Genomic DNA, 19,025 nt, shown 5'->3' with positions numbered 1-19,025 from the left:
TTTCACAATATTTGACCAAGCTGCTTCAGTAGACCCCAAAATAAATTAAAATAAACAATTCTACACTACTTCATAATAATGTCCTTTTAAGTCCACCTCTCATTTTCTTTCTTCAAGTTATGCTCTGTGGATTTGACTTTAATTTAAAAATTGATATTTAAAAACTCTACACCAGTTGAAAGGTAAATATCAAATTAATATTTTCTATCAATGCAAATGTTCCGATATTAAAAGGCTCAGGCCAATATATAAAATTATTTACTTAGATAAGTAAGCTTAATTCATTTTCATTTAATAATAATTTAGGGCTTGAGATGTGATGTGAAAGGTATAATCCTTTTAAAGTAGAAACATTTAGAAAGCTATTGAAGATTACATTTTCAGTCGTCTTTTCCTATTATACATGGTTCCCATGAAGAAATAACAGTTTTTAGTAGTTCACTTCCTAACAGGGACTACTTAAAAGCAGAACAAGGGTCTGGGGTTGTGTTTCAGTGGTAGAGTGCTTGCCTAGGATGTGTGAGGCACTGGGTTCGATCCTCAGCACCACATGTAAATAAATAAAATAAAGGTCCATTGACAACTAAACAATATTAAAAAAAAAAAAAAGCAGAACAAACTTGTGACCTGGGACAAGTTTGGGACCACACCTTTGAAACTAAAGTGGATTCTAAATTTTCTGGGACTTCTTAAAAAAACTTTTCATTGTGTAAAGAAATTCAATTCTATTTCCCTTTGCAAATGCTAAAAACCAGCTCCCAATTTAACTCATCAGAGCAACCTGCTGATTTTATAGAATTGTCTTTACTGGCTATTTACTTTGGTTGTTTCTTTTCTTTTTAAAGGAGGGGGTAGTAGGCAGAGTAGTATATTTGATTACCTTTTTATTCATCCTCATTTTCTACAGACATGTATTTTCCTCGTTTATTTTATGAGCCAGTTGACATAGTATACTTTTCTGTATCATTTGTTTTTATTGAATTGTAATCTACATTAGCAAGGGCATCTTATTTTAAAGAAAGAATGTTTAAAATTAATTACAAAGTAGTGCAAGAAGAACAGAGCCTAAGAGTTTCCCATTAAACTCTTCAAGTTGAAAATTTAGATTGCTGTTCTAATGTAATCTTTATTTTCCTTTTTTTTTTTTTGCAGTTCTAGATATTGAACCCAGGAGGGCGCTGCTTTACCATTGAGCTATATCACCAGCCCTTTTCATTTTTTTTTTTTTTTTTTGAGACAGGGTCTCATTAAGTTTCTGAGGCTAGCCTCAAATTTGTGATCCTCCTGCATCAGCCTCCTGAGTTGCTAGGATTATAGGTGTGCATCACTGTACTCAGCCTCTAATGCAACTTTTAAAGGATGTTTATCAACATTTGCCTTATACCAGTTCTTATTTCTTTGACAGTCTTATTCATGCATGCAATTTAAAGGTAAAAATGCTTTATAATGCCATAAAATATCAAGAAATGCCACTCAATTCAGTCTCCTAATCTATCCAGCATAAATTTTTTTCTAAAGGACAAGCACGCAAAAGGATTGGCTGTCATTTGAAATATTAGCCACAAAATCAAAGAGGTGGTCTGAAGCAGAGAATGTCTGCTCCTAATAAACATCTCTATTTTCTCTTCCAGGACACAGAGGTAGAAAACATTTCCCATTTTTCTTAGGTGTGGACATGTGACTGAGTTCTAGATGAAGAAATGTAAAGTGTGTGCAAAGTGATGTTGTGATAATTCAAGGCATAAAAACTTCCAAACTCAGGGTCCTCAGTTTCCTTCCTCATTTACTGACTGGAAGTAAATAGACCCAAGACAGAAAGGAAACTAATAATTCATTTCATGGAATATTATGCAATCATAGAAAATACAAAGAATTTGCAACCACATAAACATATTAGACATGCTAATTATTGTCTTTCAGCACAGAGCCATTGACAAGGCATTCCTATGCACAATTTTCCCATCCTCCAACCCCCACTCCATGCAGCCATAGTTAATTGATCAAGAATTAGATGGCCAAGTTCACAGGAAATTGTAGTCCTCAGAAATCTAGACATAGGGATGGAGATAACATATAATAGAGGAAGAGAGAATGAAATCCCATCTAAAGTAAAGCCTGAAAATAGAACAAATACATAGAGAGAAACAGAAATGATACATGTGGCCCTAGAAAGACAAAGAATGATGGAAAGAGTTGTATCTTCTATTAGGTTTTTATTGTGTTTTTTGCACTGTGAGAATAGCATACCCATTATCATTTAAAAAGATTTTTGTAGTTGTAAATGGAAAGGATGCCTTTAGTTTATTTTTATGTGGTGCTGAGGATTGAACCCAGTGCCTCACACATGCTAGGCATAGCCTCAGCACCCTCATTATCATTTATTAAAAACCTCCTTTATATTAGACTTAGTTTGAAATGTTTTCTGCTCTCAGTTACCATAAAATTCCTAAGGCAATGGTAATTTTCCATGTTGGGAAAAAATCAGAATTCATATAGTATATATTTTCAACATGGCCCTGTGCTATCCTCTCCCACCCCAAACTAAAAATAAATAAAAATCAAATACCTACTCTACAGAAACTTAATTTAGAGTAGAACATTTGGAAATATTAGTGGTAATGATCTTTGAGTGACAGAAATTATAGTTATTTTTCTTTGAGACTGTATGTGTTCTTTCAAGATTTCTAACTCTAAACCCAGTGCTTTTTCAGGAGGCCATTCAAAAGTGGAAGAGGATACTCTGGGACCACTAGATGGTTTGCTCATCTATAATTACCTCTATATCTAGAGCACTGTACAATAAAATTTCATATTTGAAATGACAACTCTGGCATATTATAGTATTTTCAATTATAAAACATTAAATTATGTTCATTTGGATTAAAATGGAAAGTACATTCATAATTAAGAATGGTTTTAAACAAGAATGACAATTTTTGAAAAGTTCTATTTAACCTTAAGCTAATCACCAAATCCAATTAACCAGATCTTTCCAATTTTCTAGGCATTTAGGGTCATCAAGATTTTAATATAAATAGAATAAAAACTAGTTGATGTCTCCAGGCAGGGAAATTTAACCAAACCATAAATATTCACCAGAAGATAAAAAGGGAAACTTGTGGTTCTTTACATACCAGAGATGAATTGTTAAGAGTTTAATTATTAGAATAGTTGTATGGAAACTTTCATTTCAGCTCCAACTCTTACTCCAACTACCAATAGGATACATTAGTAAAATTTTCTGAGACCTTGAGATGAGATAATGAGGAAGACATTTTGGACAATTGAGAATTATTCATACATACTTACATATGCACAAGCCTATATGTGCATACACACATGCATAGTTACATGTATACATTACCTAAAATCTGACTTTTTAATTTTAACCAAATATATTCAGCTACCAAAAAGGAACCAGCCTTGCTGCCATAAAGTTTTCTAAGTAAATGATACCACTGACTATGTTAAGGACAAAATTTGAAAGATTAGACTGTCATAGATAAAAGATAATTATTTTAGTTGAAGATTAGGGGAAATAAAAGATTGTAAATATTTTATGCCAAAAGAAACTCAATTTACTTAAGAAGCTAATATCATAGTTGATATTTTCACAGTTAAATTAGAAATAGTCATCTGTATTAGAACTTATAATAGTAATTTACATTACCATCTATTTTTTAATATAAGCCTTGAGAATCCATGTCACTATTAAGTATTTTCATCAATAACAAGTCACTACCTAGTATATTGTGTATGTCTGATGTAGATGAGAAGTTTGAGTTATGATCATAGCTTGGCCAATGATAGTTACTTGCTTTTGGGAATATGACTTATATTTGAAAGACAATTTTAAGTAAGGGTGGGAGGATAAAATATCACTTTCTACTATGAGAGTAACTGAGGCAAATTTTTGCACATACTGTATTTAGTAATTCATGAAGTTTGCTCTTGTTATGACTTGGCAACTTAAGAAGCCTAGACTGCTATGTGGGATCCCATGATTTCTTTAGCACTATGTAATGGCGCCTGCACATTTCTATGTCCTTTACCATTAAGAAACTTGCTCTCTAACTTGATATGTCAATTTCTTCCTGTTCTTCCTGTTCATAACATCACCATCCTGATGATCACTGTGTACCTCTGCATGGAACGTAGTTCCTGTTTTATTCCCCTTCCAATCTGCATGAAATTTTTACCCAGATTCAGTTTCCTTTCAGACTGCTATCCCATTTCAAAAGAGAAGTCTATCTTTTGTTTCCATTCTCTTATCTTTTACCAATTCTTCAAACCCAAGGAGTGTAGCTTCAATCTTACCACATTACTGAAATTTGGCTGCTTAAAAGTTTGTAATTGACAGATCCAATCAATGGTCTCTTCTCATCCATGTTTTATTTGACTCCTTTGTGACATTTGAAAATCATGATCACCATTTCCTTGAAATTTTTTCATCTCTTGTTTGTGCTCTTGCATGATTAGTCTTTTTCTCCTTCTTGGACTGCTAAGATAAAAGTGTTTTCATGGTATAGTTTATGGCCTTCTCTTATTTTGCATTGAACTCAAAGATTTCCTCCATTATTCACAGAAGTTCAATTACTATGTCTACCAATGAAACTCTTAATTATCCATGTCTATCATGAGCTCTAGAATCAGATACACCTAGGTTTGGACTGGTTCTACTACTTACTAACTGGTGACCTTGTGGCATGTTGTTCAACTTTTTTACACTTCTGTTTGAAAAATGTAAGTTGGAATGAATAATATAATTCCTTGGCAAAATGCTTGGTACATGGTAAACATTCAGTAAGCAGGAAAAGAAACTTTTTTTCCCCTTCCTCTCTGCACCTGGATCCATATTTTCAACAATTTATTGGACATTGAACACTTTGACCTGGATATCCCACACAGATGTTCTAATATTTCCAAAGGAAAACTCATTAACTGCTTCTACCAACTTCTGTTATTGATTTAAAATATTTACTCCATCTATAGTTTCCTGCTAAGATAGTCTGTCTATGCATCCTATAAAATTTTTGTTGAAAAGTATGAGCCAAGTACTAAAGAATCTTAGTAAGAAAGGACATAATTCTTTATTCAAGTTGCAATGGAGAATAAAAACAAATAAAAGATTTGTGGTGCAAATAAATATACAATGAACTAAAGGTTATGACAGATATATGCACAGGTAACTATGGACCACACATCAAGAATTTCTACGTGAAGTTGAGGTGGGGAGGTCACTAAATTCTGAATATTTGTGTCCCTCTAGAATTCATCAGGTAAAATCTAATCCCTCAGGTGGTGCTTTTGAGAAGTGATTAGGTCATCAAGGCTCCACATTTGTGTATGGGATTAATATTCTCATAAAATAGACTTAAAAGAACTTATTGGCCCCTTCTGCCTTGTAAGGACACCATAAGAAGGGGCCATCTATGAGGAATGGGCCCTCACCAGAAATTAAATCTTCTGGGGCCTTGATCTAAGACTTCCCAGCCTTCAGAACTATTAGGAATAATTTATATTGTTCATAAATTGCCTGGTTTGAAGTATTTTGTTAAAGTACTCAAACTAAGAGAGAGGGAAAGGCATGTAAAGGAAGACAACTCAGAGGTATCTTTAACTTCTCTCTGCCTTCTCTTTGAATCTTCTCTCCCATCTTCCAAATTCTATTCAGCCAAATCTTATAATTAGCCTCAATAAGATTGAAATTTTGGCTTCAACAACTAAAATGTTAATCTTTTTGAGACCAATAATATCATCAATAATACAAATAACAATAATCACTGGTAAGGATGCAAGGAAAAATGTACATGTATACATTGTTGGTGAAACTGCAAATTAGATCAACCACTTTGGAAAGCAGTATAGAAATTCCTCAAAGTAGGAATAGAACAATCATATGACCCAGCTATTCCACTCCTTGGTATTTATCTTAAAAAATTAAAATTAGAGGGCTGGGGTTGTGACTCAGTGGTAGAGTACTTGCCTGGCAAACGTAAGGCACTGGGTTCAATTCTCAGCACCACATACAAATAAATGAATAAATAAAGGTCCATCAATGTCTAATCAAATTTTTAAAAAGAATTAAAATTAGAATACTATAGTGATGAAAATATATCAATGTTTATAGCAGCACAATTCACAATAGTCAAGTAATGAAACCATCCCTAGTGCCAGTTGATAGATGAATGGAATTAGAAAATGTGGTATATATACACAATGGAGCTCTATTCATCCCTAAGGAAGGATGAAATTGTCATTTGCTGGTAAATGGATGAAACTGAAGAACATCATGCTAACTGAAATAAGCCAGAATCAGAACTGAGGGTCAAATATTTTCTCTTATATGTGGAAGCTACAAGGAAAAGAAGAAATAAAAAGAGGTATCTCACAAAAATAGAAGAGAGATCAGTAAAGTAAAGGTGGTAACCAATGGTGGGGAGAAGAACTAGGGAATGAAGTTAACAAAATTATGCTATATGCATGCAGGAATATATCACAATGCATTCCAATTCTATATATAATTATAATGCACCAATTAAAAAAATAGAAGGCAGACAAATAGAGTAGAGGAAGGGCATCATGGGGAGGGAAATGGAGAAGGAAAGAGGAAGTACTGGGGATTAAAACGGAGCAACCTATGTTATATGTATTTATGAATGTGGCAAAATGAACCACACTGTCATGCATAAATATAATGCACTAATATAAACATTAAAAAGATTAACATTTTAGAGGAAAGGTAGCTCTTTTCCCCATTAGAATGTAAGCTCATCAAAGGCAGGGTTTTTGTCTGTTTTTTTTTTTTTTCTTTGTTGTAGCCTCAGCAAATAGGACAGGGATGGCACACGGTAGAAGCATAATAAATATTTGTTCAAATTTGTTGAAACTTATCTACACTAAAATTAATTCACCATAGTATTTATCAAAAACCAGTTTTCACTTAAGGTATTTTCATTATATACTTTCTTATACCTTTGCACACACAAAAAAATTTTGACAGAATGGAGACACAGATGTTACTGTTTATTTGCTTATCTGTTTGCCAAAGGGAGCAATTCTTTTTTGAGCTTTCTTGTTCTTTAAATGGAATACTCAGTACCACATTTTCACAACTCTTGCAGAGACATTTCAAAGACCCCAAGATTAACCTGATCTTATCTTTTGCGTTTAAAGCTACAAAAATTTCTGTGTTGTGGAATTAATAAAGAACCAGCTGGATTCTCCCAAAGGGAGAGGCTTAGTGTTATGTTATGTCTTTGATACACACACGCACACACACACACACACACACACACACACACACATATATACACACTCATACCTGTTGAAAATCAGAAGAACAATGAACAGGAAAAATTACTTTCTGCTACTTCAAACATATTTCATACTTTCAGTAAAGTATAACAGGCAAGTGTTTGTTTACTTGACATGGTAATGAAAATATATACTATGATTAACTAGATAAGTAACTTTGTATTTTTTAATGAGGTTGTTAAAAACTTGTTTCCTTCTCAAAACAAGTCTCTTCTCAAAACTCCACATTTCTGGGGCTGGGGATGTGGCTCAAGCGGTAGCGGGCTCTCCTGGCATGCGTGCCGCCCGGGTTCGATCCTCAGCACCACATACCAACAAAGATGTTGTGTCCGCCGAAAACTAAAAAATAAATATTAAAAATTCTCTATCTCTCTTAAAAAAAACTCCACATTTCTGTTTTAAATATATAATCTGGGGTAGGAAAGTCTTTGAGTATAATGGGATGGAAAGCAAAAATTAGATACAGAGATCCCTTTAAATTTTAACTTTTGACTGATGCATAGTACATCAACCAACTCACTTAAAAAATCCTCTAAAATATCTGTTTATGTTCACATTTAGATTGCTAAATAAATATTTTCCTTATTAAAATCAGATTTTATTTCACTTATGGTGAAATTTTCTTTTAAAATGAAACAAATTATGTTTACTTATGGTTTTATTTTGAAATGAACTTAAGAATAGTCAATTAAAAACATATTTAAAAATAATACCACCAACAACACAAAAATAATACCACCACAAAAGACACTAGTGACTGCATCATAATGATCTCCAAAATATTGTTCCTCAATGCCTAAGCACATTAACTATTATAGATATATTTTTATTCTCAATATGTAAAATATATTTTTGAGACTGCAGAATTCTTTTTCATGTAAATTTAACACAGTCTACATCCATCATTTGGTGTAGGCTGAAAAGGTTGGTTGATTCCTGTTCATGTGTAGTAAACAGGATTTATAGGTCATAGATTAGTTCTAAGAAGTCTTTTCCTGTCTTAAAAAGAATCTTTAAATCTGTGGCTGAAGATAGATTTTGCTAACCCCAGTGCTGTTAAAGGATTAAAGCATGAGATATTGTTGGATCTAAGCTCTGCATATGTGCATTCTGAGTTTTTTCCCCGCTAGTCATTATTGAAGGAAAAAATTATGCCTGTAAATCTATTTTTTCATTGAAAATGTCCTAAGGAAAATGCTACTTATAAATATTAGGTAGATTTTAGTACTACTATATAATAAAGAATTATAACTGGTGCTAGAGAACTTACATTTATGGGTTAACGTGTAAAGGCTATATTATTCCATAGATATTTAAATCACTACCATCACTATTAATGAATATTTCTTCCAAATGGTTCTTATTTCCCCAGGACAGACACTAGCTCTACAAGTGGGGAAACAAGCATTACTCATATAGCTTTCATTTCTCTTTTCACTTCTTGCCCACATCTCCTCCACCAATGGCCTTTGCTCTTCTTTCATAAAAATAACCCTGTGGACTCCACTTAATTGTCACATTAGCCTAAAGCCAGCAAGGACAGTTAGCCTCATACCAAGCTATAGCCATCTGTCAGAATATGCTGAAATCAATGAAGGTGGTTGCTACCCATTTTTCTGGCCAGATGTGACTGCTCCACGTGATTCTGATTTGTCTTTGTGAGCTGGAGTGGTCATATTAATCTGAAATCCAGGTTTTAAAAGTTGCAGCAAAATCTTTAAAATTCATTTTGGTGAATAGATCATAGCTAATATCTATCCACATCATTCTCATAAAAAATACCATCTAAGAGTAGGTCAAGCAAAATTAGTTGGGGAATTGAAACAATGCTTGGCCAAAAATTCTAATGAGTAACAGATTATCAAGTAAACTTTGAGTTAGGGATGTGAACTGAGGGACAGCAAAGAGAATAATGTAGGGAAACCAAAACTGGCTACAATTCCACTTAAAAGTGAATCCAGATTAAGGGGATGAGAAGCTAAGGGAACTGTTCCAGCGCTCTGCAGGGAGTGGGTTAGGTTTGACTCCTGATTAAAATAAGCACCACTCCACTTAACCAAGTGTTAAAGGCAGGCCAGACCACTTGTACTGAAAGTGCTTGGACTGAATGGAGAAACAGATACAGAAAAGAAAGCAGTTAAATAGGATTCTGAAAAGCCACAAGGAATAAAACCGACATCAAGGGGATGAAGAAGGGAGGGATGTGACACAGGGGAAGAAAAACAAGAGAGAAGGAAACTGAAATGAAAGTGCAAATCAGAAGTGATTTGAATTAAAATACTCCTTGCAATAACTATGTGACGTGAATGCTATTAACCTATTTTTTAAGATCAGAAAAACAGATTAAGAAAGGTCCTGTAATTTGCCTAAATTCCTACTGCTAATTAGGAGCAGAACTAAACCTTAAAGCCATATCTGTTGACTTCTAAATCCAAACTCTTAACTACTCTTAAACAGCTTTTATTAAGAAGGTACAAAGCTGTGCCATCAATGCTAAATGATAGTGTTGGAACTGAGACTCACTTGGCAGGGAGGAAAAGAAGCTTTCTGGAGAATTAAAGCATGAGAGGATCTTTAAACTCTGTTATATCCATAGATGGAACCCTGAACTAGGAAGGAGAACACAGAAGTTTAATAATATGGATTTCAGCATGAAGTTTCAATTTTTGGCTCATAGCTTAAGAATAATAGTTCTTTGGTTCTACAGTCATTATCTCTCATTAGTAACTAGAAAAATATGTTCTCATAGAATAATTAACCTACTCAAGAGGGTTTAAGTGGCAGTGGAGGAGAAGGGAGAGGAACCATGGAAAGAATAGTACTTAATATCACTTAAATGGATAACTTTGACTAGGTATGACTTTGAGTTTGATATGCTCTTACCAAAATGCCCTTTCTTCCACTTTCATCTAATTTCTCCTAAGTTTATAAAAAGAATTTTAGGCGATTTTCTCAGGGAAATTTCCACTTTTCCTCTTTTACCTACTTCGACACTTCCTTGGCCATCATTATTCCCACTTTGGTTAGGTCCACTACCTCCAAGTGTTTCTACTTTGGGATTACTTAAATATAACAAAGCATATATCCTTGTATTGTTCTTCATCTCACTTTTTTCCACTACTATAGAAAGGCATTAATGCATAGAGGTTAAATGTGAAGACCTTAGATTTATAACCTGTATTCAAAACCTGGTGTGGTTCCTGTATGTTGTAATTATGGGATCTTGCAAAGCTCCTTAACTTCTCAGTACCTCAGTTTCTTCATCTCTGTCAGTTGAGGATGGTGGCACTAATAATACCTACCACAGGGGTTGGAAGTACACCTCAGTGGTGAAGCACTTGCCTAGCATGTGTGAGGCACTAGGTTTGATCCTGAGCACCGCATCAAAATAAATAAATTAAATAAAGGTATTATGTCCATCTACAACTAAAAATAAAAATTTTAAAAAATAGTACCTACCACAAAGGGCACTAGTGTAAGGATTAAAGCAATTGATTCATAAGGGGCTTAGAGCAGTGCTTCACATGTAGCAACGCTATATTTTTAGCTATTATCATTGTGACGAATACTAGACCATAAGTTTTTGAAGTTCAGGGATTCTTAGTCCTTATAGTAGTCTCAGTGCACAAGGAATTACCAATAAGTGCCTTACTGGGCTGGATGCACTCAATAATCCACAGACTGGGAGATATATGTGAATATTGAATGTTCAAACAACATTTAAAGCTAATGTGGCCCTCTGAATGGTAGTGACTCTGAATTCATCTCCTTTGCCAGCAGGTCAGTGCCAGGCCTTTATATTGAATTAATAATATTTATTGTACACTATCTAGGAGTCTGGCTTGGAATAGATATTTCATATGTATTTTCTTATTCAGTTCTTGAAATAACCCCACAAGGAATGACTTTCATTTTCTCCACATAAAAGATGGCATAACTGAGGTCCACAGAAGTTAGGTAATATGTCTAGGTTGACAACAATATAGGTAGCTTAGTCCTGAGACATTGGAGCACATACAAATTAGCCTCTCCAGATTTGGCAATATGCCCATCTTCCTAGGTTGCAAAAGACCCCTCACGCAAAAAAGATAATCCAGGTATTGAATATACTAAAAGAAGGTTTGGAGATAGAGGTCAATCAACTAATGATCTCTGAGAAAGGGAAGGTTCAGGGCAGGGCACAGTCCTGAATGAACTAGGTAGTCACAACCTTGATTCTCTGAATGACAGTAAGCAGGCAGCAATCCAAAGTTGTTTTGGAGATTGATCACAGCACAGTCTTACAAAGCCTCACAAGTATGTATCATCAAAACATGGGGAAGTGGGTTGGTGCTACAAAGTGGAATATAGTGATGAAAGAGTATATTCTATTTAAAAGCTCGCTAAGAAATGAAGTGGAATGATGTTGTATGTATTTACTTGGGGGAGACTGTGAACATAAGGATAAAAACACCTTTAATTAGATGAAGAAAGAAATAGAATGGGGCAAAAAAGTAGAAGCATTATGTATTATTATTATTGATATTATTATCACTACTATTTACCAAGTGCTTCCTATGTTCATTGCTGCTCTAAGCACATTGCAAATATTAACTCATTTAATCCTCACAACAGCCTTATGAAGTAGTTGTTCATTAAAAGGCATCTGACTGTTCTAAATGAATTAAAATTCTATCCTAGAATGGTGAAAGCTCTTATAAATTTTATCACTTAGTCACAGTTGTTAATGTTTCAGAGACTATGGTATGGGTAAAATGTGGCAATAGATTGGAGATGGCAAACATTCGCTTTAGTTTTCAAAAGGGATAAGAAGCTTATAGGCTCCTTAGACTACACCATGAAACCTCATGGAGATTAAGTGAAAAATTTTAGAACAGGTTATTAAAAGAATGGCTTGTGAGCACCTAGGATAAAATAGTAATCATGACAACATAGAATAAATTCTCTAAGAAGAAGTCATATTAAATAAATGTTTCATTTCTATTTTTGAATTGGTTATTAGATTATCAAATCAGTAAAAATGTAGGCATACAGTATCTAAATATTAGCAAATCATCTGTCAAAGTTCCTTGCTATTCCTATGAACAAGATGGAAAAGTGTAAGTTATATAATAGTAAAAGAATACTGCCTGACAAGTAAAGATCAACTTGCAGAGAGGTTTCTAGTGGCATGCTACAGTGCTCTGATTTTGATCTAGTTCTATGTAAAATTTTTATTAATGGCTTAGATAATAATGAAATGTATATCAAACACACTGACATACTGCACAAATATTGGAGTAAAGCAAACACTTGGCATGGCAGAATCAGAATTTGGCTACATCTCCACATGCTAACAACATGAAATTGAATTAGGCCAGATCAAGGATCTAAACATCTTCCTAGACTCTCTTTCTTAAACATACAATTTTAAAAGTTTCAGTTATATTATTGTAGAATAAAGTATGGCTTAGCCTTGGAAGTTGTTTAAAACTTTTAGGAGTTTATTTACGTGTATTCTTTATGTATATCAGTAGTGTCATATGGCCAAACAAAGAAATAATCATTAAACAAGGGAGGTGACTGATTGTTGGTCATAGCCCATAACTCTGAATGAATTGGTCGAGGTGACTAGTAACAGTCCCATTTAAGGGGCATCAGATCTGTTCCCAGTTCTTGCTCAAGAGACATCCATCCATAGGTGGCCATGTTACTTTGTTAAAACATATCATTTTTGTCTCCCTTAGTCTCAGCTGACTGAAAGAATAACTGACAGGATTTACTAAGACACTTAAAAACAGTGTAGTACAAAAGAGATGAACAGTGTTAATCTAATTCCCTTTCTTAGATTTCTGAACCTAGAAATATAGCAATGAGACATAATACAGCTAAAGGAATAAGGTTAGAGGTGTCAGGGGGTACACTTGGAGTTATGTGGTGCAGTGAAACCATACATTTCTATGATAAAATAGAAACTATGCAGTAGAAAAAAGAAAGATTGAGCCAATGGAAAGAATATGCTATTAGGCAAAGAAGGGATCAGAACAAAAATGCAGAGCGTTTCTGGGTCTTATTAATGTCAGAGATCTCTAGGCTGTGGTCTTCCTTTGGGCAGTGACCACTGCTTTCTGGGTTCCCAGGGATTAATATCAAAAACTAAAAAGATATTCTCAATTACTCAAGGCAATCAGTATGCACTCTGCTCCCTACAACCAGAGAACCAAATAACCCACACCTGAATTCAGCTTTGAACATTATCTTTCAAGAACTGTTTGGACAGACTGGAGTGTGTTCTAAAGGAGACCAAGAAGGCTGGTTTGAAACCAGTAAATGTGAAGAACAGGTAAAGGAACTGGGGAACCCTTTTCACCCAAAGAGCAGACTCAGGAATAGTGAAGGGGTATCAAGTGTGAGAGGAATTTTATTTATTCTATTAGACCTAGATCAAGGGAAAATGGGCACAAGTAAGAAGAGCCAGATTTCGGTTCAAAAAGAACTTTTCAACCATGAGAGTAGAGGAACGGGAACAAAGGAAGGATAAAAATAGAAAGGAGAAGCATTGGGGACTAAAAAAAGCAAATTATATTCCATTCATGTAAAGTTATGTCAAAATGAACCCCTAGTATGTATAACTAGAATGTACTGATAAAAACATTTTTAAAAGACAAAAAAATGGGGAAAAAAACCCTTCTAGTAGTTGTTTGAGTCATAATAACATTACTTTCCAATTGGGTAGTGCTTTATAGTTTATGAGCCACTGTATGAAGTGTCTCCACTAATTGGACCTTCCTAACAACTGGCTATAGAAGGCAGTTTTGGTGGGGATCGAGGTGGAGGAATAAACAAACACAGGGCCTTGTATAGACCAACCACACACTTTACCACTGTGCTAGAGTTCCAGCCCTAGCAGGCATTTTTATATTATTTTTTACAGATGAGGAATCTGAGAATTGGAGAGGTTCTGCTACACCGCTCATACACAACTTCCTGTGTACCCACAGTAACCTTTTTATTGAATGAATCTGAAATGAACATTTAAAAGGATATATTTGGAAAATTCTAGTTGATCAACCTGATATGTCTTCTAGGTATTTTTAACTCATTTTTTGTGATGCTGAATATATTTTCAAATGCACTAAAAAGGTTCTCGGCTCAATCTTACATGAAAACTTATGTTCTTCTCTGCATCTTATGAAACTGAGACCAATTAATACATTCCTTGCATAGATACAGAAGGTCCGTGGGTGCAGTTTGTACAAACACGCCTAGATGTACATTTCAAATAAGAATAGTTTTTTCTCTCCATTTGCCTGAGCCCATGCCCACCCTCCTTCCAGATTTCCTGTTATTTGGCTTCATAGAGGAAAGGAGTACGTTTGCCTGTCAGAATTGCTAGTTAACCATATTTGCCCACTGTTTCCTCAGTACTCTATCACTAAGCTTTGCAAATGAAATCAAAAGAAGAATGAAGAAATCACCACTGTTTGAAAACTCTTTGAAGACAATATACATTATTCTGTTTTTCTCTTTACTCTCCTCTTTTAATTGGAAAAAAAAAAAAAAAACCTTGCCATTAGTAATTAGTACTGTTCCATTTGTGTTATCTTCCCCATAGATGCTGCCATATTTTCTCTTAGGAAATGACAGGAAAAAAAATATTCATGAGCCCATTTAATCTGATAAGTGATAGATGATACAGAGTTTATCTGACTTGATCTATAGTACTTTCCAATTGTTGATGGTGACATTCTGATGCCACAGCTGGCATTTAATTTAATATGCTGCTAAGAAAAAAAGTTTTATAATTTGATTTTATTAGTGCTTCCTTTTCTGTTCTGATTCTCAGAAGTTATTAGAAGTTGATACCAGACACTGTTTATCAAGTAGTATATTATACCCATTGCTAACATATAAATGTCTTTAGGAAAAGTTAAAACATACAGAAGACAATGTAAACTTCTTGAATTTGAAAGAGAACAGAATTCTGAGTTTTCTTAGTTCATGTTTTTCTATGCTACCAGAAAGTTGTAATTTGTTGGTGATGCTGCGGATTGAACCTAGGGCCTTATGCATACCAGGACTTGCTCTATCACTGAACCACACCTCCAGTCCTGAAAGCTGTAATTTTGGATTTAAGAACAAGTGATTAGAAATGATGATTAATTTCTCAATTAATCCCACTTAGTCCTAAAGTCTATCATGATTAAGGGACCTAGAATTGTGGAGGAGTAGAATTTTAATCATATGACAAACACTTCAGGACTTAATCTGGAAACCTAAATATGTGAACTGACAGAAAAACAATAGCATTTCTTTTTTACTCAAAAGACCAAACTTCTTCCCAAAGTCAGAATCCAGTTTTTTTTAGTCACACTTATACTCCCTCTTCATGAGGCAAATAAATACTTTTCAAAAAAAATTTTAAAGGCAATTTACTTTTTCAAATAATCTTATAATAAATAAAAATGGAAACTATCACTCTTCCTCGGATTGTTTGGATTTTCCTGTAATAGTGCAGGACAATTTACCATATTCAAACAAGGGACAAATACATTTCACTTTGAAGCTGCACTGACAGCTTAGATAATTATGTCATTTCATGTTTTTGTGGGTATCTGACAGTGAGGTGTTTATGCATCTGCATTTTCATCTTTACATGTGTATCTGATTTGATCCGTGACTGTGAGTGTGCCCAGATCTAGATGTAAGCACTTGAGTGCTTTGGAGGGCCCTGCCCTTTTGCCCATGCATCTGGATGTGTATCTAGATGTGAATTTGTATGTCTCGGCAGATAACTATGGTGAGATGAGTTTCTACAATCAGTGGAATCATCCTCTGCCAATATTTAAGTTGAGTGTGATCAATAATAGTTCAAGTACCTGGTCTCCAATGGTATGTTGCTATTCAAGACCCAGCTGTTATGCAGATGAACCGAATCCTGTGTACTGGTTGGGGGAGCTGGAGCAGCTGGGCTGGGCTGGCTGCGGGTAGTCATTGATCTCCTCTGCAGAGAGTCCGCTGTAGGGGGTGGCTTCCTGGCACAGGTGCAGGCATGCGGAGGCGGAGGTGGCGGTGGGAGGGGTCTGAAGGTGAACTGGTTATGTGGGCTGCTCTGCATTTCTAAAAAAGAATGAAGAAAAACACAAAATAGAGATTTACTCTCCTTCTTGGCAGTCTGAGAAATGCAGCATGACAGACTTACCAGGATTTCAGATAATATAACCTGTGGTGTGGGGGAAGAGTTTTAAGTTCAGTGTATCTGTAAAAATGCCACTTAACTTACAAAAGCACGTGCAGCATGCTCATGAAATGTAAAACATTCACAGTTGCATTTCCATGTAAATTCTTCAGGGCTGCAGCAACTAAAAAGTAAATGAGGTCGCCTCACACAATTTGTCATAGTTTCTGCTACTGAACAAATAAATCATCAACAAGACATTAAGTTACAGAACAGAAGTGAGCTGATTTCCATCGGTTGCAAAAATCTCACTTTGGAAAATACCAGTGAAAGGCACAAATTCATTGCAAGGAAAACCATTTGGCACTTCAAATAAAAATATAAGGCCACCTTCTGGCTTACCTCAGAAAAAAGAGCAAATCCATACTTCAGAAAAGCAGCTCACAAGTGTGTAACTCATCTGCGTGAAACTTATCTTTTCCTCAGCCCCCTACTTTAGAGTGCTACTTGTAAAAGGTAGGCTAAAAGGAGTTTGTTCCAGTTAAAATTCGTATTTCCAGGGCCATTCAAGGTGCAATCTGTACCCCCCCCCCCTGCCCCTTGCCTCACCTTTCTAGGAGCCCTGCCATATTAGCAGCAGTTTAGGCAGCAGGGAGACTGTTTTAATATTTTTTTTCTGCTTGTTTGTGGAGGGGGCAGCCTGGGACAGCCGTCCTCAGACTTCTGTTTCTGCTATTGTTTGGTATTTTTCCACTGCTTTCTTGGCAGGCACACATAAAGACAGTGAGTTAGATTTGGCCCAATGAGAAATACCCCAATTAAACCCCTTTGAAAAGAAATCACTATTGTAGTTGATGGCCACCTCTCTTCCACAGGAGAAACATAATAGATGTCAAGTGATTGCTTGTAACACCAGCATGTTCTGGATAAACTTTGTAGACAGAATGGCTTTGTCCCACCTCCCCAATGACTCAGAGCTGAAAAGCAGAAAAATGCTAGAGGCTTTCGATGCCTAGCAAAGGGCTCAGCTGGTTTGTGCTGAGGCACACTATGCAGTGACTGATCACAGAAAAAAAAAATACTTCTTTCAATTCTTCCATCTCAGACACAATTTGAAAGACATTGGCATGGTTTTTCATATTATAAAACAATATTACTGTCCTCAAAGCATGACAAATTCTTAGCTGAATTTTCTAGTACAGGTGGCACCCTTTTAAATAAACTTGCTATATGACAATTTGAATCGTATCAAAGATGGATAAGGAAGGGAGTGATGATCATTCATTCATAAAGGATTCTTTTAGATGGTCAGCTCTCTTTGTATATTTAAAATGCTTCATGAATTTTCTAAATCACCCCCATTATTCCAGGCTCAGCCCAAATCCCATATCCACTAAAATGTCATCACCAGTACTTAATATCTCATTAATTTTTTAAGTCTCTGTGCTCATACTCATAACCATAACTAGATGTATGCTCTCCAATCTTGGGACTCAGAGAAGCACAGAGATCCTTTCATTTTGCAGATGAGAAAACTTGTCCAGGAACACTTGACAAGTTAGTGGTGTGGCTGAGAGTAGAACCCATATCTCCTGACTCTCTGGTCAATGATCTATTCCCTGTACTGCAGATTTCTGTAATACAAGTTCTCTTTTCCTTCTTAAGATAGAGAGACACTGAATCCGAAAGTTTTCTGGCATTTTTATTTATGTTTACGTGTCTGTTTTCCTCTTAGACCATAACTCATGAAATGTAGGCCAGAAGGCACAGTTATGTAATGCTATGCATACTGAAAGAGCATAGGATTTGGAGGTATGACAAATCTGGGTTTAAGTTCTGCCCATCACATAGAAGTTTAACCTCTCATTTATAAAATGGAGATAACAATCCTTTTTTCTAATGATTAAATTTATTCATGTAAAATGTGTTTGAACAGTATGTCAGTGGTTATTTGTTTTTTTTTAAATGTAGTAGAAATATAAGGTCATCTAGTTCAGCTACACATGAAGAACCTAAAGCTCCGAGAGGTGAAGTAACTTGTTCATTTATTCATCTTATATGAATTTGCCTGCCTATGTCTGATATTCCCAGCCCAGTACTCTTTCTATTATGCTATTTTGGTAAGTAAATATGACTCTTCTCTGACTAACACTGTTGTTACCATAAATTTGATCCCTGAGTATGCAATATTATGGCATTCTCTTGATGTCCTATGTATTTTATCTTATCACCCATAATTGACTACACATTTCTTAAAGCAAAGTCAACTTTTACTTGTCTTATACACTGCATAGCATTGAGCACAGTCCTGGGTGGAGAGCAAGATCCCTAAAAGTTTTTACTCATTGAAAAGGATTTGACTGGTTGAGGGAATCTAGTGAACCCCATTTTAGTGTTCCCTTAGGCTCTCATTCTAATGCAGTCACTGGATATATATTCAACTGTTCACTGAAAAGTAGGTTTCTGCCTTGGAGGTCTATTTGGAATCTCTCCCAGAGCCATGGGGAAGAACAACAATACCCTGAAGAGGGTCTGTAAAATAATACTCCTC

General features: G+C 35.2%; 1 protein-coding gene across 3 annotated transcripts in view; it reads right to left on the bottom strand.

Annotated features, from left to right (window-relative positions):
• The window catches only part of Tenm1 (teneurin transmembrane protein 1), a 556,980-nt gene that overhangs the window by 337,351 nt on the left and 200,604 nt on the right, over nt 1–19,025 (bottom strand). For all 3 annotated transcript variants that reach the window (XM_077793578.1, XM_077793579.1, XM_077793580.1), the window contains exon 4: nt 16,176–16,416. In XM_077793578.1, coding sequence (XP_077649704.1) covers nt 16,176–16,416 — 241 coding nt within the window. The remainder of the gene's footprint in view (nt 1–16,175; nt 16,417–19,025) is intronic.

This window comes from Urocitellus parryii, chromosome X, assembly GCF_045843805.1.
Source record: "Urocitellus parryii isolate mUroPar1 chromosome X, mUroPar1.hap1, whole genome shotgun sequence".
Taxonomy (NCBI): Eukaryota; Metazoa; Chordata; class Mammalia; order Rodentia; family Sciuridae; genus Urocitellus; species Urocitellus parryii.
This window is presented reverse-complemented; position numbering and strand designations above follow the sequence as displayed.